This window comes from Bactrocera neohumeralis, chromosome 4 (genome assembly GCF_024586455.1).
Source record: "Bactrocera neohumeralis isolate Rockhampton chromosome 4, APGP_CSIRO_Bneo_wtdbg2-racon-allhic-juicebox.fasta_v2, whole genome shotgun sequence".
Taxonomy (NCBI): domain Eukaryota; kingdom Metazoa; phylum Arthropoda; class Insecta; order Diptera; family Tephritidae; genus Bactrocera; species Bactrocera neohumeralis.
The window spans coordinates 62998534-63021792 of record NC_065921.1 but is presented as its reverse complement, the minus strand read 5'-3'; the positions used below and the strand labels follow the sequence as shown (position 1 = coordinate 63021792).

Below are 23259 nucleotides of genomic sequence, written 5' to 3'. Positions count from 1 at the left end.
CAAAATATTGGCGTCAATTACATTTAACTTTACAAGAGTTGAATTTATTTAAATTTAACAACAAATTTTAACCTTTATTAATTTTTAATTTTTTAAAAATTAATTTAATTATTTTCAGAATCCACGTTATATAAAATGGTAGCCACAAGTACACAAATCACTATTAGAACACTACAATTACAGCCCTTGTCGGAATAAAATACGGGTCAATTCCGATAACGTATTATTATCGAAACGACGAGTGATATATTGTTAAAGTTTGGGTTTTTATTGTTTTATTTTTATTTTTTAAGTAGTAATAATATAATATATTCATATATATGTCTTTGGAAACAGATTACAGTCATTTTGAGTATTACTTTAGTTTAACTAAGTTTTTTTTTACAATATATTTATTATGTTTCATTTATGAATATAATTCACGATAAGCTAAACTTATCTACGATATATCAGGCATATATAATGCGAATTTTTCTTTTATATTTTAAAATAATAATTATCATTTGAGAAATCACAACTGTTATGCATCCAGTACTAAATATTTGAGATATTTTTTGTTGCTTCATGCAATTGTCTGAAAATTAGGATATATTCACTATATCTTTCGGTTTGGTTGGACACTAGTCGAATTCTACATACATAGTTAACATTTTCATTAATTGGCAAGAAAAATTGATTCAATTTACTTAACACTATTCATATAGTTATATGTACATATGTATGTATATGATTTTTGTAGTTATTAAGTTATATGCTTAACAACATCGTGACGATATTGAGAACCATTTTTGATGAGCATTTGAAGTTTACCGATTTTCCGTAATTGTTTTGCAATGTCTTCTAACAACCCTAATTGTATATAAAAATTTGTTAATTTTTCCTTATGCATCTCTTTGGTTGCATGACAAAGAAATTATCTATTTTAATTTATTATAAATTTCCAGTAATAACTATTAATGTGTGTAAGTTACTTATTTTACATTTAAAATTAAATGTATCGAATGTTGCATGCATATGTATGCATACATCTATATGTATATGTATGTATGTATTTACATTCCTCCAACCGCTCACATTCGTTATATTTATATAACTTACAGCCGCTATATGTAAAAAAAAATTAAGATTTATTGCCACCATAATTTTGAATTTGAATTTCCTCTCTGAATTTACTGACATTATCCGCTTTTGGATTACTCAGGTACATTAAAGCATGACCGCTTGATTTTCTAGCCGTTTAGTCTCAAATACAATTGACCTGCCAAATTAATCGCACTTATATATTGCTTTTCCAATATCACTATACCAGCACTACAAGCATGAAATGAAATTTATGGGTATCCACCAAGGTCTGACAAAATCCAACGTTATATACTAGTCAATTTTTGTGGCTGGCTTTGAAGATTTACCGTCACTGACAGTTGTAGCGCACGTATATTCACCATTCACCAACTCATCAGCATTATTGTATGCATCATTACGTTGTTGACCAACACCCACAATTTCCGACGTTACTAAATTTATGGAATTTCGTTTCATTCGCCGCATCATGGTGACAGGTCCACTGCCAGCAGCTACAGCAGCCGCCATTTCGGCAACCAATGAAATTTCACTAATTGGTGAACTGTTTGTGATTGGTGCAATGGATGTGGGTGTCGTTGGTACTGATTTTGACAGGTGCACTGGTGTATAGGTCCCACGTGTAGTGAGTAACGGATTATCTGTTGAGAGACGTCTGTCGCTTGTGATGCTCTTATTTAGGGGCAATTCGAATTTGGGTCTTAGTCTTTTGACATTAGACATAACTGTTGGTTTGCTAAATATTAGTACAGTTGTTTTGTTCAATATAGGACATAAAAAGATTTCATGTATCGTAGCGGCGATGCGATAATTTTGACCTTGAAATGGATCTGATAGCGCAGCGCATAACATATGGCTAAGATTTATGCCAGTAAACTGAATCAAGAAATTATTATTGAAAAAAATTTCTAGGAAAATCCAATTATCAACTTACCATCGATATGGGGGTCAAAAAAGCGAAATGATATAGCAGCATTGTAGCAGTCCCGATAGTAGTCCAATTGTAATCATATAAGCCCTCAATTTGATACGCACCTGGAAATGTTTAAATTAGATTAAGGATAAGTTATCAGAAATATGCTTGAATTAATAACACTAGTTTCTGGAAAAAAGAGGAATCAGCCCCCTGGTGGCGCCATCTATATGCCGACTGGTGCGTTAGAATTTGCTATCTTTACCGGTTGTCCAGTGAGAATTTCATGACATTTCATCGGTTGGAAGTGAAGTTATTGCGTTTTAAGTGTCAGTATGTTTGTGTTATCGGTGCGAAAATGAGCTTCGAACAAAGAGCCAACAGTAAATTTTGTTTTAAAATTGGTAAAACTTTTACTGAAACGTTTCAATTGATGAAACAAGTATATGGCGATGATTGCCTATTCCGTATCAGAGTGCACGAGTGGTTCAACGTTTTCATAATGGTCGTGAAGACATAAATGACGATAAACATAAACATTAAGGTCCGTGATCACCGGAAATTCCATCAAAACTGTGCGTGAATTCATCAAAAATCTGCCGAAATCATCATTGAAATTCATGGAAATGAAATTGAACATCTCCAAAACATCGGCTTCCTTTTCGGAAAAATGCATTTGCCCATCAAAGGAGAGCGTTATGCAGACGTAGAGGCCATTCGAAAGGCTTGCACCGGCATACTGGCGGCCATACCGGCCAACGAGCTAAAACACTCGTTCGACATCCTTTGGGCCGTGCAAAAAGCTGTATTGAAGGAGAAGGAGACTATTTTAAATAAAATAAAATAAATTTATTTTGCCAAAAAAGCCATTTGTTCTGTTTTTTTTAAGTCCTTTTTACTTTGGAACGCATCTCATATATATGATAAAAACAAGTTTAAGACACCTCACGTCATATATAGAAAGGACTGTCCAACTTTCATAGTAATTGTAGTGTATATACGCTTAATAAATGCATCTTTGAAGTTATTATGGTTTTGGGCCAAACAAAATTAACGTTTTTTCTTGTCCTTATAAACGACTGTACTAAAACCCGTTATTTGAAAAGGATATGAGGAGAAAACACAAATTGTGAGGATGTAAAAATTTAGGGACCAAGTTTTCCTCGGAGAGCATTATATAACTGATTACAGTTTTGTACGGACTTACCACTTCTTAATATATAAGCCGGTATTATATAGAGTAAGGCATGCTGAATCCAATAAGTTGCCTGTTCAAAATGTAATGTACGACATTCTACTTCCGGGAATAGAAACGCCAAAAAGGGACCATTTAAATTATTCATTTGTATGCGAAATAAAGCGATGGTCGTCTTACTGGGCTTTGCTGCTAAAAGGTAGATCTGTAAGCATACATATGTATATACACATATATAAAATATAAATTTTATCTATAAAAAAAATCTATATTAATGCAGATTACCTGGACCAAAGTTTGGATGTGACATGGATTCAAAACATATATCATATTTTTATTGGCAAATTTAAAACCCATTTCTACGCCAAATATGAAGGTCATCAATAACATTAGCGTAAGTCTTATGGCGGAGTGTGGCTTATTGATATCCTTGAGCGGTGGCATTATAATCGGATCCATGCGTTTTGCGGCCCAGCATATTAGATAAATGAAGATTGCGCTTAAAATAGTGGATTCAATCCAACGGCGACGATTCGTCATGTAGTTAATACATTCAGGACCGGCTGTACGTGGTATTTCATCGTTGATACCGGCAATAGCCCAGCTCCAATCCATAATATCGTGTGTAGAGAAAATGGACGATTTTTTTTTTAATTTTTAATTTTTAGATTAATTTTTGGTTGCTTCGCTGATTTGATATTTGCCTTCAGTCACAGTCTATAACCTAAAACATAAACAAACAATTATATGAGATAATAAACGTAATAATATAAACGTTATCATTGAAACTATCTTTATATTTTATTTATAAAATAGTTTAAAAATTGTACAAAAATTAATATGAGTATAGAAGTAGGTTCGTATTCGAAGAAGCAGTAAAGATTCACAACAAAAGTTGTACTTAGAAAAAAGTGCAAAAAAAATTTATTTTATTCATCAAGATGAGGACCACCGAATTTATTACACAAAATATTGATTATTACAAATAGATATAAATATGTTGAAAAGCTCTTAAAGTTTAGCTGAAAGCCTGCAAAAATCTGTATGAACCTGATCCTCGATTTTCGTCCATAAAATATGCAAATGAAACCAAAGCTTTCGCTGCCAGCGTGGATACTCAGTAATAGTTTCTCTATTGGAAATTACTTCTCATACACACATATTAATTTTACGTTTTACTGTTATTTTTGGCAATTTTTTCTGCTAACGCCTGCTAATAATAAAAATAAAATCGCTTCATAAGAAATTATAACATAAATGTAAATATTGCATACCCAAACATGTACGTACACAAATGTATGGCACCCCTGCAATTTGGTTAATATGTATGTGTATGATTATTTATAGTGCGTGCAGTTGTGTGTTCGTTTTAAGAGAAAAATTATTACCGACACTAGGATGCCACATCAATAAATAATAATATACATAAATGTGTTGGATGATTTTACAGTGTAATCATAGATTACTCATACGCCCTGGTGGCCCGGAGTACTTTCTATAATTAAATAAAGAGCTGCGTGGGGATAATAGGAAATTTTATTGAAGTGACGACTATTATTTACAGCCACGTTTTGGGGACTTTAGTATTTTATTACCTATGAGATTTGGTAAAAATGTATTGCGTTTTATTAAAAACGAAAATAGTTTTTCAAAATTGTTCAACAGCAGCGGTAAGGCTGATAATTCAATCATTATATTTTTTCACTGTTCTGATTTTACTTTCTTGAACAACTAAAGCAGCTGCTGATGCTAACAGCATGTGGAACAGTTATGTGGAAAAAATACAAACAAGTGATTGTCACTGGCAAATTGCCATGTCCGGTATTTGCCAAAACACCTAAACTTAATTGGTATGTTGATAAGGGACACGCTAAGGCAATAATCAAATACATAAATCAAAGATAAGCCTAATAAAGTAATAAACAGTAAAAAGTATTATTTTTGGCAGAGTTGTATAAACAATAGAGTTGTAAATATATAGGGTGTACCATCTTTTATGTTGATCCTTCACTAACTGTGACTTTCACCTTTTTGTAAACTATATTTTGGAACAATTCAGTAGAATTAAATACAATTCTAATCATGAAAAGCTTGATCGGTCAGTTTGTATGTAAGGTTTAGACTACAGTGGTTCAGTCTGAACAATATATTTTTGTACATTATAGCGTTGTCTTGGCAAATACTTCATGCTTAATTTCGCGAAGATAATTTGTCAAGTAAAAAGTTTATCAGGGCTTGATTTTAATGGCTTAGTCCTACAGTAGTTCGATATTGACGGCTCCGACAAATTAGTAAGTTCTTGGTGAGGAAAGGACGTGTGCAAATTTTCTGATCGAGATGTCTGATATTCATATGCATACATATATACAGTAAGGGCAGATGAATGGACACGGCTAAATCGACTCAGCTCGTAATTTATATACATATATATTTTAAATGGGGATCCGCCAAACTTAATAGAATCTGTTCAAGGTATAGAAAATAAATTCAAGTTAAAGTAAATATACGTACACAGCGGTATATGACGGAGCTTTACTAAATCAGAAATTTCTGTTTCTTCATTACCCACTTTACGTATAGTTTCTATCTGCTATCAATTTTCCGATACTATTTTTCTAGTACGGACATTCTTTAGAAGTTTGTAATGTGAAGTCATTAGCCATTTGATCAGAAAAACCAAAACCAAAACCTATTAATAGTTCTTTCTTTGTGAAAGATCGCAAATACAGAAAAGATTTACTAAGATATTTTTACTATAGATCATATTGGCATTGTTGTTGTTCATATTGAAAAAATATTCTTGGAAATAAGCATAGAATCTATTTTTGTTTAACAAAACAGTTTTGTCAATTCTTATAAAATAAGAATATTTAAATATGCCTGATCCAACACCACTATGTCCTTAGTACTCCTTTCTGCATTGGCGGCCTTTTCTGATTTGTTTAATTTCAGCCAACAAAATAATCTTTTTTGTAATGATCCCAAGAGCCTCTTGTAAATTTTTATACACAAGTATGTACATATATCGGAGGGGTGACTTTATCAGAAATATAAGTAAATAATCTCTTTATGCCTACTTAATAGCTCTACTTATAAATATACATATACTACCATGTATACTGCAGTTTATTATTATTAGGGGAAATATGCAAACAGCATGTACATACATACTTACATATGGACGTATTTTTATATGTATATACTATGCAATGTTCACTTTACTTAATTATGACAGGCAGCTTTTAACATTTCAATGCACAGAATGACAACCCTCCATATCAATAAAATATTAATTACATTAGTTGAAACAATTTAACAAAAATACCATAATAATTAACTATAAATTGCTTCCCTGCAATGAAACTGAACTGAAAGAACATACTATATGTATAGCTATACGAATCTGTACATAATAGCAGATGTATTTATATGTACATATAAATATGTATGTATGTTGTGCATCTATGGTGATTAGATGCGTCTGGGCCATGCACAACAAACGGTGTTTTTCTGCCTTCAGTTATGGCGGCATTTTGTGCTTTTGTTAGCGACAGAAAGTATGATATATGTATACATATATATATGTATGAACACATACATACATATGTATATATGCCGTTAATATTAGGGTATATTATTCTTTAAATAATATTGATTTATTAGCTTATCGTATATTATTTGTGTATATTAAGCCAAACATAAATATGCATATTTACATTGTATGTACTTATGTAAATATTAAAAAAAAAACATTAAAAATAAATTCACTAATACTATTTTGTCATTTTAAATTTTTATTTTTTTATAAATTTTTCTTTTTACACACTTTAAAATCGCCAGTTGAGCAGAATTTTTGTTGTTGCAGAGCTTGCTACCGGCCATGACTGAAGCACACATATCGTTGCATGGATCTCATATTTTTTGGTTATAATCGATAATTGCTTTGCTGCTTATTTATTTATTTTTCTACATATACCTACGATTTTACTACACAAATACACTTCATTTACTCGCATTAATTATTACCGCGCTATCACAGCACAAAGCACAACAAGAAATCACAACTTTAGATTAAACACATCACTTCACACACGAATATGTTAAAATACGGAAAGCTATTTTCCACAAATATTGTACATTCTATTCTATGGTAAATTTTCTGCAGTCGGCGGTATTCTATGTGGTACAGATTTTTTGAGTTCTTCACTAAATATATCTAGTCTACTGCTTTAGTTGCAACGAGTGACTGCCGCCGTGTCTGACAAGTAATTTGCCAACTTGTATATCCTGTCATTTCACTTTTTGCTCTCGGCGCGTCAGTTGTTGGCGCTCTCAACTATTTGCAAATTTGAGTGGCAACACAAGTTTGCGTTTTTATTATCAATATCGCTAGAGGATAATAATTATACTTATGCAAATGGAATTAAATATTTTTGCGTTATATATATCGAATAGGAAAGCGTGTAAATATGTACTAGGGTGATTCTAGTAACATCAAATAAATACTTTATAAATGCTAGAAGTTAAAAAATAATTTCTGTACTTAAACCGCGTATATGAGAACGGAGGAAATTGAGATAATCGTTCCTTATGCAGAGTCAATTCTGTGGATGTCATTGGAAAGCCGTCATTATTTAGAAAACCACTGTTTAGGGAATAGAAGAGTTATAAAGAAATAACATTTAAAAAGTTAGCTTAGCGGAATTCAGAGTCAGGTGTCATATAATCTTCAGGTGGTTCAGCATATGTACATTTTGACAGAAAAATTATTTGGAATACAAAAAATATTAAGATCATATTAAGATCCTTAATAAGCTCTCCCTAATAAAAAATGGGTACTGTATTCTGCTGGGAATAAGGGGGATGTAACAGTACGTCAAAAAGTCGTTTTCTTTTTTGTCTTAATCGACAATATAAGAAAATTATTTACGAACAAACAAACATAAACAAACAACTTTGCAGAAAAGGCGAGAAGTTGTTTAATGTTCCTTATAGTCTATCTAAAGTAAAAAATTCTCTCGAGTGAAATAATGTTTGATTTCACGATCTTTTACGCCAATTTCGATGTCAGCCACGACAAGTCGAGAACAAACAATACTCGATTAAAATTTTTTAAATTTAAAAATAGTCCTAAATTTTCTAAAAATAAAGCGCGAAAGAGTATTTTTTTCGGCTTCTACGGGTACTTCCCACCTTAAGTTTCAAGTTTCGTTTTAGAAAGGACAGTAGGTGACATAACCTCCTAAATAGACATAGAAAATATTACCGAAATCTACCAAAGCAGTTTCAAAATAGATGGCATTGAAGGCATGAGGATTTCTTCAGAGCATATAAATACCATCCTCTCTCTCGGTTCACATAAATGAAAGTAACTTCTCTTAGTAAGTGAAAGAATCGGTTAAAAAACAAAAATTAATATATAGAAAATTTGAAAAAATATATTTCTATGAATTTTTTGTTTCTAAGTACTGCTTAACTCGAGTTAAAAGTAAAATTTGATTGTTAGTATTGGTATGTTTTCAGTTTTTTCGACGTCCAATTAAAAAGTTTATAAAGTTCATTATATATTGCTATAAATTCATCTCATTTTGCAAGAACTTGACATATTTGTTAAAGCAGGAATTGCGTTGTTGAGCAAAATTTCTTTAAAAGTTGTGTTTTATTTGGTAAAAATTTGTTGAAACCACTATTGTTTAGGCAATGACATATATAAAAACACATTTTTTGCAGCCTCAAAGACTAAATCTCTTCACTACATCGACCTTGAAATCATATTATAGTTCAACGCATACAAACTAATCCACGTAAACATATACATATACATTTATGTAGGCAAGGTAAAAGAGGCACTTAAAAGTCTTCAATAGCATTGTGCACTGTCGTACAAAGAGCATTTAATCCTCCAGCTGATTTTATTTTTTTGTTGCATATACCATTTTAAACGTCTTTTTAAGTACAAATTAAATTTACTTTGATTTTTATTTGTTTTTTTTTTTTGCTGAATATATGATAAAGATATAAAAAATGAGCATTCAGTTAATTTAATAAGTGCACACATTTATGCCTTAATTGTAAATAATAGGAAAAATAATAGGTGACTTATATTTTTGCCAGTTACATTTTTTAATGCTTATTATTGCAACAAAAGTTAAGTTTAAACAAAATATATACATTTATAAACGTACTATATACGCACTTTACCGTTAGGTTTTCACTTTTCTATAAACAAAACTCGGAAAAAGCCACTCAACAACTGAATGGAATGGAAAGCGTAATTTTCCAATTAGGTTAGCAGGCTTGAAAAAACATAGCAAAAGAAAAAGTAAGTAACTGTTTGGTGAATGTAGAAAGAGAGATACAAAACAAAAATGTAAATAATTAAATAATTGCGGAGGACACACTTAAGTGTTTGCCGGTTGCCTACTTGCTTGCGCTGCAATAACGAAAAACCTTCTATACAAACCGAAAACTTTATATACATACAAACATAATTACAGTACGTACATATGTATGTATGTATATATGAACTTATACATTTATTTTTTATGCGTATAATGCATTTGAATTGTATGAAATGCGGCACCAAGAACTATGCTCGGTTCTAAGAAGCAATAAACGGTTGATAAATTCCTTTCTGAAAAGAAGAAATACATACATAAATAACAAGAAAATCGATGTTTTTTGTATAACTGACTTGTGTTTGCTGAAACAGCTGCTGATTTCACAAGACCGCTGTATCAGCTAATACAAAAATAAATAAAAATTTTCAAAATGTATATGAGCTGCAGTAACACTGATTAGTTTGTACACACAGAGCAGCTAATTCGACTTGTTTGTTGAGAGTCAAGCTATTATTTTTATTGTATTTTATTAAGAAAAAACACAAAAATATTAATACAATTGAATTGTAATCACTCTGCCTGTGTCGCGAATGTTTTAATTAAATAATGTTAAATAGTGTATATAGCATTTATTTTCTCAGTAACAATGACCCTACGGCGTATAAGTTACATTTGAACAAAATGATCACTCTTCAAAGCTGCTACAATTCCGTTTCTATTAAATTTAATAGAAGGCAGAAAAAGAAAACCACAACTCCCTACATTATGGTATGGTGGATTAAGGTAATTTTGACATGTTTTGAATAAAGTATTTTATTATGAAAATTTCTAATATTAACATCTGTTTAATTTGAATAAAATAATCTTAAATTTGTGTGCACATAATCAAATACTCGCAATTTGTTTACCCGTTATTTTATTCCACTTGTTATTGGCCAATAGATGGCGCTAAATCAGTTACCCTATTGTTGCTTGGCAAATAAATTAAACTACTACAGAAAGAATTTCAGTAAATTACAAAAACGTTTAACATTTTATGATGATATGGAATAAAATCGTGCATATTTTTATATCAGAGAAAATTATTAACACTATTTCCATAACTTTAGAACTTAACTTGCAGTAATGCTTTCATATTTGAAATTTTTCAAAAAAGTTATTTATTCTTCTTTTATTTTCAAAAAAGTTATTGCTTTTTATTTTTCCACAAACAATGAAATATAAATATATGTAAGTAATATTTTTGCAATGCGGCATCATTAAAACCCTCGTTAGTTATGAAGTATATAAGTAGTTGTCGCATTCACTCTACTGTTTTAGTGTTTGCATTATTTTTTATATACTTATTTTATGTCTTTCTTTCATTTGGTTATTGTGAAGAATGTGTGCTATTGCACGTTTTCATTCTGATTGGAAATAGTATAACAGCAGCCGTTGGTTGGTTTTGTGAAAGGTAAAGGATAAAAATGCAAACAAAGGATGAAGAAATGAGGAAGTGATAAAAAATAAATAAATGAAATTTCTACTAATTGGTGTTAAATATCATTGTTGTAAAAAGAGGAAAAATACAGTTGTAAACATATTCAAAATTTTATCGAAAAAAATCGAACAATTGTACAGTGAATCAATATTGTGTAAGAGTTACTTGTAAAACTTGAATTGCTGGTGATTCCATAGAACAAATTGTGGATCGCGTGATCTACATATATTTCGCTGCTAGAGTTATTACACATGGTAGGTAAGATCAACTAGATATAATTGCTACAACTGCATTCCCTCTATTTAAATATTCAATTGATACCATTTTCTATTTCTCTATCCGTCTGTTAACAGTGCGACGTCTATATTTAACTTCTCTACACGAGAAAAAAAGTAAAATTAACAAAATTGTTTTTAGTTCAGGGCTGTGTGTAAAAACATTAAAACGTGCGTAGCACACACCCACTTATTTGCCGGCCGACTAATACTATATAGCATTGCACTTTTACTTTTAATTTGAAAATAGCAATTTTGTTTTGTTGGTCGAAGAGGCAGCTGCTGAAACATTGCATTTGAGAATATACACCAAGTGTGACGACACCCAAGAAATTAGTAAAGAAAAAATCAACGCGTAGTAGTAACAATTAAAAAGAATAAGTGTCCACTAAGGCCTACTGATAAGCAATTATTATAATAAAATTTATTCGTTGATGTAAATTAATCTGATAGCCGGAGTAAACATTTTATAGCTGCCATTTACAAAAGTGAAATAAATTTTATCTGTCGGGTTTGATTGCAAATGTTGAATCATGGTTACTGCGTCGCAATGTACAACTGAGACAGTATTTGATTACAGTTGGAAGCAGGTCGTACAAGCTTACTGGAATCGCTATCCCAATCCCTCAAGGTTAGTAAAATAAGCTGATATACATATAAATATACTATATATAAAACTGAATTTACAGTACACATGTTCTTACGGAAGACACAATAGAGCGTGAGGTACGTGATGGTAAATTATATTCTCGCCGTTTACTATCCAAAACAAATCCAGTGCCAAAATGGGGTAAACGTTTTTATAATAATGCACCAGTGAGAATTGTTGAGGATTCGATTTTAGATCCGAAAAATAAAACCCTAGTCACCTTCACGCGAAATATTGGATTCAAAAAGATAATGGTGAGTGCAAAAGGTAATTTATTTATAAATATCAGTTTTATTATTATCACTTAACTACCACCAGCGATGCGCGAACAAAGTCCCAACATAGTATTTTTCTTAGTACGTTTTTTTTTTTTGTTATTTGTTTTCTTCTTTATGAACCGGTTCTTAAGCCTCTTCTAATACATAGCATAGGTTTGTTAATTTTGCATACATGTATAAACTCGATATACTTATTTGCTTTCTTTTTACATTGAAAGTATAAATTTTTTGTATGCTTATTTCATTTACTGTAGAATTGTTTTGTTTGAATATTCACATAAACGAGAAAAGGGAAGTACTTCTAGTTAAATTATTAATTTGATCTTTCACGGCTATAAGAAAACAATAAAAATATTTGAAATGAGTAGTACTCCAAAAATAGTAACAACTGTTCAAGATCAATTTATTTTTTTACAGCAACATTAGAATGAAAAAGCTTATTTAGCACAATCCGTTATTGTTTATTATAATGAAAACTAATTGATGCGTACATTTCCCAATGAACCAATTCTTTAATTCATGCATTCAAAACATTTTCTTTTTTCGCCATTTGTTCACACCACTGCCCTAATTGCATTATTATGTAATAATATAATATATTTCTATTTGCAGAAAGTCGATGAAATAGTCGAATATAGCGAGCAGAAAGATGGGCGAACTTTGGCTGTAAGGCGTGCCTCCGTTACTTCACAAGTATTTGGGTTTTCACGTGCTATACGCGCATTTGGTATTGAACGTTTCAAGTCTAATTGCAATAAAGCCGCGATCGGGTTCAATTATGTACTGCGAAATATGTTTCCTAATAATGCTGCTTCAGCGAGTGCTACTAATGGTGCAACGAATGGCAATGCCAGCGAATCAGTGTCTACCGCTGGAACGAGCCATATACAGCAAACAACTTTGAATAAAACTGAAACCGTTAAAATGGCGGGCAAAGCCGGCTATGCGTATTTGAAAAACCAGGCCATTAAATTGGCGCAAATATTTTCCATTAAAAATTGATAAATATTATAATGAGAAATAGAGAACAATTGTGGTAATGATCAATTAATCAGCTAAATCTCTATAGGTTTTTCAATTTAAGCGCAATAGTTGTACACGATATACGTACTTAAGCGAGAATATTACGTAGAGATAAAAGCTTTGAGTGTAATTGGCGACTGCCTACGATAATCTAATCTAATAATAATTGCAAACTCACCATTGTCTGCCATAAACCAATGCAAAGGAACAGTTTAAATGTAGCTGAAATGCATAGAGAAGTAGACACTCTGTTGAATGAAGAATATTTTCTTGACACTAAATATAATTTTATAAATTCATTTATATCTATAATTGCTCTTCATTCCAAGGCAAAATTGATAGCCATACTCACGGGAATCTAAATACTATGTAGAATATAAAAAGATAAAGGTGTATTTGTGGTATGAGTATAGTTTATTACATTTAAGTAGTCTTCCTTATGTCACATTTCAGCTTCTGTACCCACAAAAGCTTTGCGCTATTAGTCGAAAATTTTGAGGTAACATGAAACTATTCAAATTTTGTTTTTTTATTTATACGGTCCCAAGCATGTATAAACAAAATTTAATTGATTCCCACGACAGGAATTGACTCGGATTTCATCCGACCAAGGGCTGTTCTTTCGGCGATCTAACCCCGTTTGGATCGGTAAAAAAAAAAAAAAAAAAATTGTAAACAAAAGTGATTATTATATTTTATAAGTAAATATTTCATAGTTTATAATAACTGATTGCGGTAGTGTTAATTTTTGCCACTAAATTAATGAATAAAAGTTGTATTACTTTAATTTGGTATATGTAAAAAGAGTGCATTTTTATTTATTGAATAGATGCGAAAAGTTGGAAAGTTGTGGCTGCAAAGATAAAAATAAAAACGTTAAGAAATTGATAAACCATAGTATAAGGGTAAGGGTCAGTGTCGTCAGTCATTATTGTCATATTATCAAACAAAAACTTTATCGTCAGGTTTTTTTTTTGGGGTCGGATTTGATTGCCATCCGATCCCCGAAAAGTTGTATCTTTGGATATGCTCTTATAGTTATATATTGATATAGTTATATATTGACATAAAGTGTACGTGTATATATGTATTTGTCGTGCCTGATATACAGATAAGATGTCTCGATTATATTTGAATTTGTACCTTCAATGAGGTCTCTCCTGCTATATTAACACTTAGTCTCTTGAGTTGGATTTATATCCAACGAAAAAATTTTAGTTAATCTCAAATAACGATAAAAATACCAGTACTTATTAAAAATTAACTTAATAATCTATTTAATATCAGTTTTTTCAATAAATTCAAATCGAATATTAACGATAGCATTTTAGGATGTCACTCACATATCACATACATACATATATTTAATAAATTGAAATATGTTCACAATAGAGTAACTTACAATAGCTTAATGCTACTAGCAATTACAAATAATTTGTATGAAGATTTTTTTTATTTTATTAATTGCTTATTTCAATACATACGAATTTTCAATTGACAAATTTGAATAATGTTGCTGAATCCAAGTTGATAGTTGTTTACTTAAATGATAATCATATAATCACGCCTATGATGAATGATTAAAATGAAAAGAACGGAAATGTCAAAAAGGAAATAATTATTCTAATAAGTGTTAGTTATAGGTTAAAAATTATTAAATAGAAATACATTTTTATTTCTATCAATTCAAACTATTCGTTTTTTCTGTTTCAACAAAATACTTCAAGTACATCAAGATGTTCTTAAAATTGCATTTTACATACTGTACAAATTATGACCTAGCTGTCAACAATGAACGAAGTCATAAAAAATACATTTTATTGAGTGCGGAAACAGATAAATAGTTTTTGTTAAATTTAAAGATTAATTTTACAGATAAAGCACAAATAGATAAAAATAACTGTATTAATGTTATAAACTGGTTGTACAATTATATTATTAATATCGTAGTATTAAAACTAAAGGCTATTATACATATATTTATTTTCGATATATATTTATTCTCTCGCACCGTGTTGGACAGAGTATGATATTGTTCAGATAACGATTATTTACAGTTTCTAGAGATCTCGTATATCGCTGTATATTTTAAAATGTTTCAGAAGTTAAAACAAAGTGATTTCCGGATTGGCGCTGAAAGCGCGTAGTTCTAGTTTCATTCGTCGCATCGGGTCATGCTATACCTTTTTGGAAAGCTCATTTCACGCGCTAACATTGACTGATAACATTTGATTGATTGTCGTATCTTTTAAGTCGTTCGTGAGTTATAGCGTCGCAAACATGGAGAAAATAAAGAGAAATTACGGCATATTTTACAGTACTACTACGATAAAGGCAAAAATGCATCTCAAGCCTCCAATAAAATTTGTGCAGTTTATGGACCCGATACAGTTTCCATTTCCACCAAACAACAATGGTTTCAACGTGTTCGTTCTGGTGTAGAGGTGGTCGAAGACGCGCCACGCTCCGGAAGGCCTGTCGTCGAAAATTGCTATAAAATCGCTGAATTGGTCGAAAGAGACCGGCATGGTTGCAGCCGTAGCATCGGTCAAGAGCTGGGCATGAGTCATCAAAAATTCATTTCAATTTCAATAAAAAAAAAACTCAATAAAAATACCGCAATACTTTTTGGCAACCCATTATATCAGCAACTACTCCTCCAATTCGAATCAGATTTAAATTCACTATAATCTTCTCTATATTCTTGAAAATCTCTCGGAAAGTCGGAGAACCAACTTATACAGTGAAAGCCCTATTAACTGTACACATTTTTCGGTCCAAAGCTTTATTGATGTTTACTAAGGACAATCTTTTTATAGGACAGAAAGGCAGGTCCTGCCAATGTCCGCTTATGTGAAATTTCACTCTAACTGCTTCTCAAAAACCCTGTTAAAAAGACTTCGTCTATATTATTTGTTCGTTATTACGTTGTTATATCTCACTAAAATTGCGTGAAATGATGTTCTCTACCATGTTTCAGATAAATACCAACGATAAATAAAATCAATCCAGACCGTCGCCTAGCCTATATAAAACGAAATACTAATATAATTTGCTGCAAGTTCACAATAGGTACTCAGTGTAATTTTGTTTAACAGACTCAAAAATTTGTTGGAGTAATGAAACATAACTATCACCTACCTAGATGTTAACCAAATCACTGTGAATTAATTTTTCGTTGACTATTTTGAGGTGTCAAAGTGTCAGTCCAATATTTATTTTTCCAATTGGATTTTGAGAACTCAGAAATTTAGCAAGATTTTATAGATTTAACTTAAATATTTTGGAAGAAAGAGCCCCAACAGTACGCTATGCCAGGAGAAGAAGTAAACGAGAGTAAGGCACAAAAATTGGCTGCCGCAAGGAAAAAGGTAAAAACATTATAAATGACACGTCACACCGACAAGTCCCTCAGTGTTATTTCGCTGTTCATACTTATAAGTGTGTATTTGTGCTGTGATGTGGGGAACTTTGGTGCTGTTTTTATTGATCTGTGTAATAAAAAAAAACTTATTTGCAGTTGAGGGAATATCAGAAACGTGGCGCTGCGGAAAATGCAAATACAGCACCTACAGAATCGCACAGCAATAGTATCGCCGGTGGCAGCAGTATTTCGAGTAACATATCCGAAGCATCCGATTATGATGTATCTAACAATGGACATGAGGCAACAAGCACTAATATGCAAACGTCAGTCAACAATAACATTGCGATGGATGTTTTAGCATCAGCAGAGATTGCAGTAAATACTACATCAGAAGTTATTGCAACTCCTGATTTTTCTTTGTCTGCGCCAATACCTTCCACTGCCGCTAGTTACTTCCAAACAACAACGGAAGACTTTCCAGCATTAACGCTGGATAGTTTTGCGGCGCCAACAGTTGCATCGCCTGCGATAAGGGAATGTGCTACAGATCAAATGCAACTTCAAAATATTAATGCTATTCAAGTGCTTATAACTGAAAAGGCTGCGTTAACAACCGAATTGAATAAATGTCGCTCTTTATGTAGAGGGCGGGAATTGGAAGCCGAAGAACTACGTACACAGTTAGAATCGACGACACAACGTCAAGAAGAACTACTACAACACTATCAAGTTCAACAACAAAGCTTAGAGCAATTGCGTAACAAAAATGCTGAGCTGCAACATAAATTGGCCCAGGCGACTGCAAAGCAGGAAGAGCAAGCTGGCCATCTAGATGAGTTAAAACGACTGCTAGATGTAATGCAGCAACGGGCCACAGATGTAGAACACCAGTTCAAAGAAAAAGCTAATGAGCTAGAAATGGCACAACTGCGCATACGCCAACTGTCGGATGAGGCAAATGTGAATCAGCCCGATAATCGTGTAGAAACACTTACACAAACACAATTCATGTACGAACAGCAGATCAGAGACTTACAGGTGAGTTAGGCTGTTTGTAAAAAAGTATGAGCATTCTAAAAATATAAAAATTATTACTGAAGGCTATGGTGCAGCAGCTGACATACGATAAGGAGCAAGCAAGCAATCAATATCAGAGTTATGTAAAACATTTAAATTCGGAATTAAGCAATTTGAGCGAAAAGAATTCTGAATTATTGGATGAATACACAAAGCAGCAAGAACGTGAACGTCAACTTGTGGATCATATAGGCGCACTTGAAAAGGACATACAAAAGAATATAAGCCGACAAGATCAGTTGAGGAAAGAGCAAGAACAGGTATAATTTACATTGTGTAGAAATTTATATACAATGGTACTAACATGCTTTAATTAGGAATCCCTAACGCGCAGTGAAGCGCCAGTCCAAGAAGTTGAAAAACTAAAAGAACAAATTAGCGATTACGAATTGGAACGTCATGAATTTCAACTGAAAATTAAATCTCAAGAAGATCGTCTTGAAAATCTCAGCAGCGAACTACAAGAGAAGCAAACCAGATTGGATCAATTGGAGGAACATGTGAGAAATTATGCTTCCGAACAGCCCGACCAAGTCAAATTATTAGCCACAATGGAATCGGACAAAATCGCAGCTTCCCGCGCGCTTGCACAAAACATCGAACTAAAAAAACAACTAGATGAGTTGGAGCTGCGCTTCGTACAGTTGACAAATGATAAAGCGGATTTAATGAATAAATTGGATGCTGAAGAGCACGCCAATCGTAAAATGCGCGCGAACTACAATGAAATGGAAGAGCGTCTACACGATATTGATGAGCGTTTCAAATATAAGGACGAAGAAATGATACGACTCTCACATGAGAATATGGAACTAACTAACAAAGCGGCAGCGTTGCAACGGAAACTGCAACGACAGGTACAATAAAAAAATTTCAATGTTCCTATACCAATTTATGCTATTTTCAGGGAAGGAAGTTAGATGGACACAATCATTCGCACGAGCCCAACGATGAATTGCACGAACATCAACACAACGGCTGTGACGACGAACATGAACATACCCATGGAGATGATCATAACGAACACGAACATGATCATCACAAACACGAGCATGATCATCACGAACACGAGCCTGATTATCACGAACGCGAGCATCATTTTTACGAACATGAGCATGATCAACACGGACACGAGCATGATCATCACGAACACAATCAAGATCATGACGAGCATAGTAGCGACCTCGAACATAATCTCTATAATGAGAATAAGCATTCACAGCACCATCACCAACATGTGAAACAATTATCCACAAGCAGCAGCAACACTAGCACACCATACCTACCGACCGAGGAAGCTGTCGAGCGTTTAGAGCAACGCTTCACACGCCTCATGTCACAGGTGGCCGATTTAACTGATGAAAAACAACGTTTGGAACATTTAGTACTACAACTGCAAGGCGAAACTGAGACTATTGGCGAATATATAACCCTGTATCAAACACAAAGGCGCATGCTAAAACAACGCGAGTACGAAAAAGCTGCACAAATGCAGCTCCTGCAACGTGAACGTGAGCAATTGCGTGACCGAATCGCTATACTTAATAATCTAGTGAATAGTCTACGCGCAGATATGCCGCAAAGCATACCGAACCTACAAGAAAATTTCCACTCAAGTGTCATAGGAAATGACGATAATTTTGATGATACCAACACGCCTTTGATTGTAGAAGCTAGTGAAGCGCTTGAAGAGCAACACAATCAACCAGATTCACAATTGCCTGCGAATGAATCACGCCAAATATTAACAAAAATTCAAAATATAATTTTTGAAATAAATGAGAACACACAGCACATTCCTGATGTGGCAACGGCGCAAACAGTCGACCATATAAATTGTTGTCTTGGCAAAATTGAAGTTGTTTAGAGCCTACAAAATGTCTATGCGCCTGGATGGAATGTGTGTGTCTGTGGTTATGTTCGTCATTGCAGTCATGCACAGCGCAATGGGGTTTCAAATGTGTTTGTTTGTATGTAAGCTACCTATATTGTTATGTATGTTTGTCAACTTATTGGACTTTTGTGTAACGCCAATTTAAGTAGTCGATAATTATGGAATTACGATTATTGGCGACACTTTATTGACCTTATTTACAGCGTTTCAAAAAATATACAATAATATTTAAATAAAATTTGTAATTTTTGTGCCGTAATGAAGCTGTCATGCGTTGTGTTTATGTAAATCCGTTCTTACGAGCATATAAAAATATTGTGGGTCAAAACAAGCGCGGATACACTCAACATTTCGTAGTTCCACCCGCCCCAAAGAAGCTATCAAATATTTGTAGTTGTTGCTATTTTGTAATATCTAAATATTGTGAGTATTTAATGTTGGGCATTTTCTTCTAGTTATTTACAAACAACCGTTCAAAACAAAATGAAATTTTTATTCAACAATTTTCAAGCTTAATTGAAATCGTCACGCCGCAAAAATAAATAAAACGTATTCCCAATATTTGATAAATACTATATTGTAAGCTATTCGTCTCTTACATTACATTTGATTATAAGAAACGGCTTATGTATTTCAAGAAAAATATTTATATTGCAGGTATAGGAAAATTATGCCCTTGACCGGTGAAATTCTCTAACAAGATTTGAGTTTCTATGCCTGCAGCTGGTGTTATCATTTTCAGTACTTGGGTCATAGGTACAACTTGAACATAAACTTTCATAACTGCTATTATATACAAATTCTGGCACATTAATGTTAGCATCGATGTCATGCACTGATGCCATAAAATTGTGTGCTACCAACGAGAGCGCATGATCACGATATGCGCGTTCGCTTTCAACACGTATACGATGCTGTTCCAATAACTCTGCACGTATTAAGCCCAATTCTTTTCGATATGCAGCAATGGTTTGTTTTAATACTCTGTTGTCATCGACTAACTTTTATTGAGTTGCTTGTAGTCACCCATTGTTTTAAATCCAACAAGCAAATTTATTAAGAAAATGCTCCAAATCGCTAAGAATCCAAGTTCACTTATTTATATTTAACTACCGAGCCCTGAAGTTGCATAGAAATTAAACTGCTTAGTTCATAGAAATAAAAATATGGAATTCAAACATTATACTTACAAATCTTGCCGATAATTACAATAGCAGCTAGTTTTCCAATCTTCAAAATCAAACAAAAAATTTTTGAGATAAGCACAAAAACAAAGTATAAACAGACACAAGAAAATATAAACTCAAATGATGGAATAGAAATAAATGTTAAAAGCTTAATTTGAAATAACTTCTTACTTCAGTATTAAATTTCCTGAATTGTGGATTATGAAATTTAATATTATTACAAATTAAAACTTTTTCTACTTAAACTTTTAATCGCATTCGTATAATGTATAAAACTTATAATAAAGTAATGGCAGTATAACTGGCAATAAACTCGATAATATACAATACTACTCTAATTTGTGCAAACAATAGGAATAACAAACAACAATTTCGTATAATAGTACCACTACACCGGTTCCTTTTCTTATCTCCGTTATACATAAATTTAGCGTCTTCTTTATTTAATAACTAGTGCTTTTAAACCAAAATCAATACTAGCAAACGACTTATTTCGTCGCTTGTTGTTTTTATAATAACTAACTAATGAGCTAAGGAAAAAATCAGTTTACTTTGTTTTATGCTTGTTGGAGCTCTGTATTCATACAGAAATGCTCAATTACTGGTATAAAAAATGTAGGCTTTATTATTACAAATTCTCCCCAGAATTTCAATTGCAGCTAACACAAACTACTTGAAAAATAAATACTAAACAGTATCATGAGTGGAACTAATGACTATGACAATATTATTAAAAGAATCTTGCATAACTTTTTAATAACTAAATATTATTTAACGCTTCTTCGTAGATCCTTTCCTTTTGCCACTATCGCTTCGTAGTTTTACTCTTAAACTAGGCTCCGCTAAAGTTGTTGGCGCACATCTGCGTGATGGCCGCAAGCATAGGCTTGTTGTCTGTGATGACACACTGCATGAGCCATCGCAATTGGTTTCATCAGTCGTTCCCTCTGCCATTGCTGCTTTCATGCCATGACATGGCGTACTGCAGGATGCTTCCAAGAAATTACCCATAGAAAATTGGGTTATACCCAAACTTAACTCTGTTAGCATAAACACTTTATTATACTTGTATAATTCCTATAAATAATAGAATATACATACCATCATTTCTTATGTTTTCGACTGAAATCTCATATTCTGGTATAAGTGTGTTCTCTAAAATGTTGTAAATTATTGTTATAATAACTTGTTCGTACCAAAATATTTCATGCATTAGATTCACCTTTAGAGTTCAAGTGTACTACTGCCGGTTGTGGTTCATGCATTCGTTTAACTTTCACTACAACATGACGTTTAAAATTTTCTGGATTCACTTCCATCCACTTATCATTATTATCTGTTATTTGGCTGTCCGAAACATGTAACGTTTGGTTCATTGTCTGAATCAAATCATCCTCTACTTCCATGCCATCTAAAATAATTTTTTTTTTTTATAAAATCTGATGCATTTGCTTGCGACAAATTTAATACATACCAACATCCACATTACGTGGAACTTCTATAGAATTTTCACTGTCACTGCGCCGATTACGCTCTTTTCCACGTTTTGTGACATAATATCTGTTTTCGACTTGCTCCTTATGAATATTGGATATATCTCTGATTGGTTGCCTATTCCGTTTATCAACTACTGTACACTTTCTACCGTCATCATTTTCTTCACATTCTTCTTCACTGGCTTCCCTTATGCAATGCAAATCTGCATTTTCGTAGCTCTCTTCGCGTTCTACATCAATTACATTATCTTCAGTTATAGAGTTTTCCAAATCCATATCACTACCAGATTCAGATTCTTCTAATTTACTGGTTTCAGTTTGCTCGATAATAGCATGACTTTCGTATGGTCGTCGTGTTGGCGACAACTGTATACTATTTTGGCGGGTCACTGCACTAGAACGACGAAATTCTCTGACAAGATGTGTGCTTCTTCGTCTGAAACTGGCGCTATCACTTTTAGCATTAACAGTATTGGTGTAATTTGAGTTTTGTTCACAACTATTACAACTCAGTAATTCTTTTACATTTACGTTGGCATCGATATCACGCATTAATGCCATAAAATTATGTGCTACTAATGAGAGTACGCGATCACGATATTCGCGCTCGCCCTCAACACGTATTCGATGCTGTTCCATTAACTCTGCACGCGTTAAAACCAATTCATTTTGATATGTTGCAATAGTTTGTTTTAATTCTCTATTAGCATCGACTAACTCCTTATTGAGTAGCTTGTAGTCACCCATTGTAATAAATCCAACAAGCAAATTTATTAGAAAAGTTTTCCAAACAACTAAGAATCCAAGTTCACTGACTTTATATATAAGCACCGAACTCTGAAGCTACATAGAAAATAGACAGACTTGTTTTTAGAATTAAAAATATGTAACTCATGCTTTATACATACAAATTATGCCTAAAACTCCAATTGCAACTAGTTTTCCTCTCTTAAATTTCAAATAAATATTTGAAACAAGACAAAAACAAAATGAAGACAGACACA

At 32.6% G+C, this 23259-nt stretch overlaps 4 protein-coding genes and 1 long non-coding RNA gene across 10 annotated transcripts; 2 read left to right on the top strand and 3 right to left on the bottom strand.

Annotated features, from left to right (window-relative positions):
- Window positions 1-1043: 1043 nt before the first annotated feature.
- LOC126755538 (transmembrane protein 164) lies at window positions 1044-9462 on the bottom strand. Of its 4 annotated transcripts, none has more exons than XM_050468185.1 (5): window positions 9390-9462; window positions 3474-3912; window positions 3201-3393; window positions 2015-2115; window positions 1044-1956 (listed from the first exon to the last, which is right to left on the bottom strand). In XM_050468185.1, exons 2-5 carry the CDS (start codon window positions 3801-3803, stop codon window positions 1375-1377), a joined length of 1206 nt encoding a protein of 401 aa, XP_050324142.1. In that variant the 5' UTR covers window positions 3804-3912; window positions 9390-9462; the 3' UTR covers window positions 1044-1374. The 4 variants fall into 4 exon arrangements, with proteins under 4 accessions (XP_050324142.1, XP_050324141.1, XP_050324143.1 ...); XM_050468184.1 differs by having other exon boundaries at window positions 9374-9456; XM_050468186.1 differs by having other exon boundaries at window positions 9385-9442.
- A 1465-nt stretch (window positions 9463-10927) lies between these two features.
- LOC126755542 (protein preli-like) lies at window positions 10928-13262 on the top strand. 3 transcript variants are annotated; one of them, XM_050468193.1, is made up of 4 exons: window positions 10928-11263; window positions 11758-11915; window positions 11974-12187; window positions 12824-13262. In XM_050468193.1, the coding sequence occupies exons 2-4, from the start codon at window positions 11818-11820 to the stop codon at window positions 13211-13213; spliced, it is 702 nt and encodes a 233-aa protein (XP_050324150.1). In that variant the 5' UTR covers window positions 10928-11263; window positions 11758-11817; the 3' UTR covers window positions 13214-13262. The 3 variants fall into 3 exon arrangements, with proteins under 3 accessions (XP_050324150.1, XP_050324148.1, XP_050324149.1); XM_050468191.1 differs by having other exon boundaries at window positions 11363-11915; XM_050468192.1 differs by having other exon boundaries at window positions 10928-11267; window positions 11363-11915.
- Window positions 13263-13627: 365 nt separating this feature from the next.
- LOC126755546 (uncharacterized) lies at window positions 13628-14547 on the bottom strand. The gene is made up of 2 exons (XR_007666498.1): window positions 14378-14547; window positions 13628-14087 (listed from the first exon to the last, which is right to left on the bottom strand). It is a non-coding gene; the product is annotated as an uncharacterized LOC126755546 (long non-coding RNA).
- A 1858-nt stretch (window positions 14548-16405) lies between these two features.
- LOC126755530 (golgin subfamily A member 2) lies at window positions 16406-19835 on the top strand. Its single transcript, XM_050468165.1, has 5 exons — window positions 16406-16605; window positions 16755-17639; window positions 17702-17938; window positions 17996-18535; window positions 18586-19835. The coding sequence occupies exons 1-5, from the start codon at window positions 16546-16548 to the stop codon at window positions 19543-19545; spliced, it is 2682 nt and encodes an 893-aa protein (XP_050324122.1). The 5' UTR covers window positions 16406-16545; the 3' UTR covers window positions 19546-19835.
- A 289-nt stretch (window positions 19836-20124) lies between these two features.
- Window positions 20125-23241, bottom strand: LOC126755537 (uncharacterized). The gene is made up of 7 exons (XM_050468182.1): window positions 23164-23241; window positions 22234-23092; window positions 21982-22170; window positions 21861-21914; window positions 20931-21799; window positions 20763-20802; window positions 20125-20691 (listed from the first exon to the last, which is right to left on the bottom strand). Exons 2-5 carry the CDS (start codon window positions 23000-23002, stop codon window positions 21531-21533), a joined length of 1281 nt encoding a protein of 426 aa, XP_050324139.1. The 5' UTR covers window positions 23003-23092; window positions 23164-23241; the 3' UTR covers window positions 20125-20691; window positions 20763-20802; window positions 20931-21530.
- Between the last annotated feature and the right edge of the window lie 18 nt (window positions 23242-23259).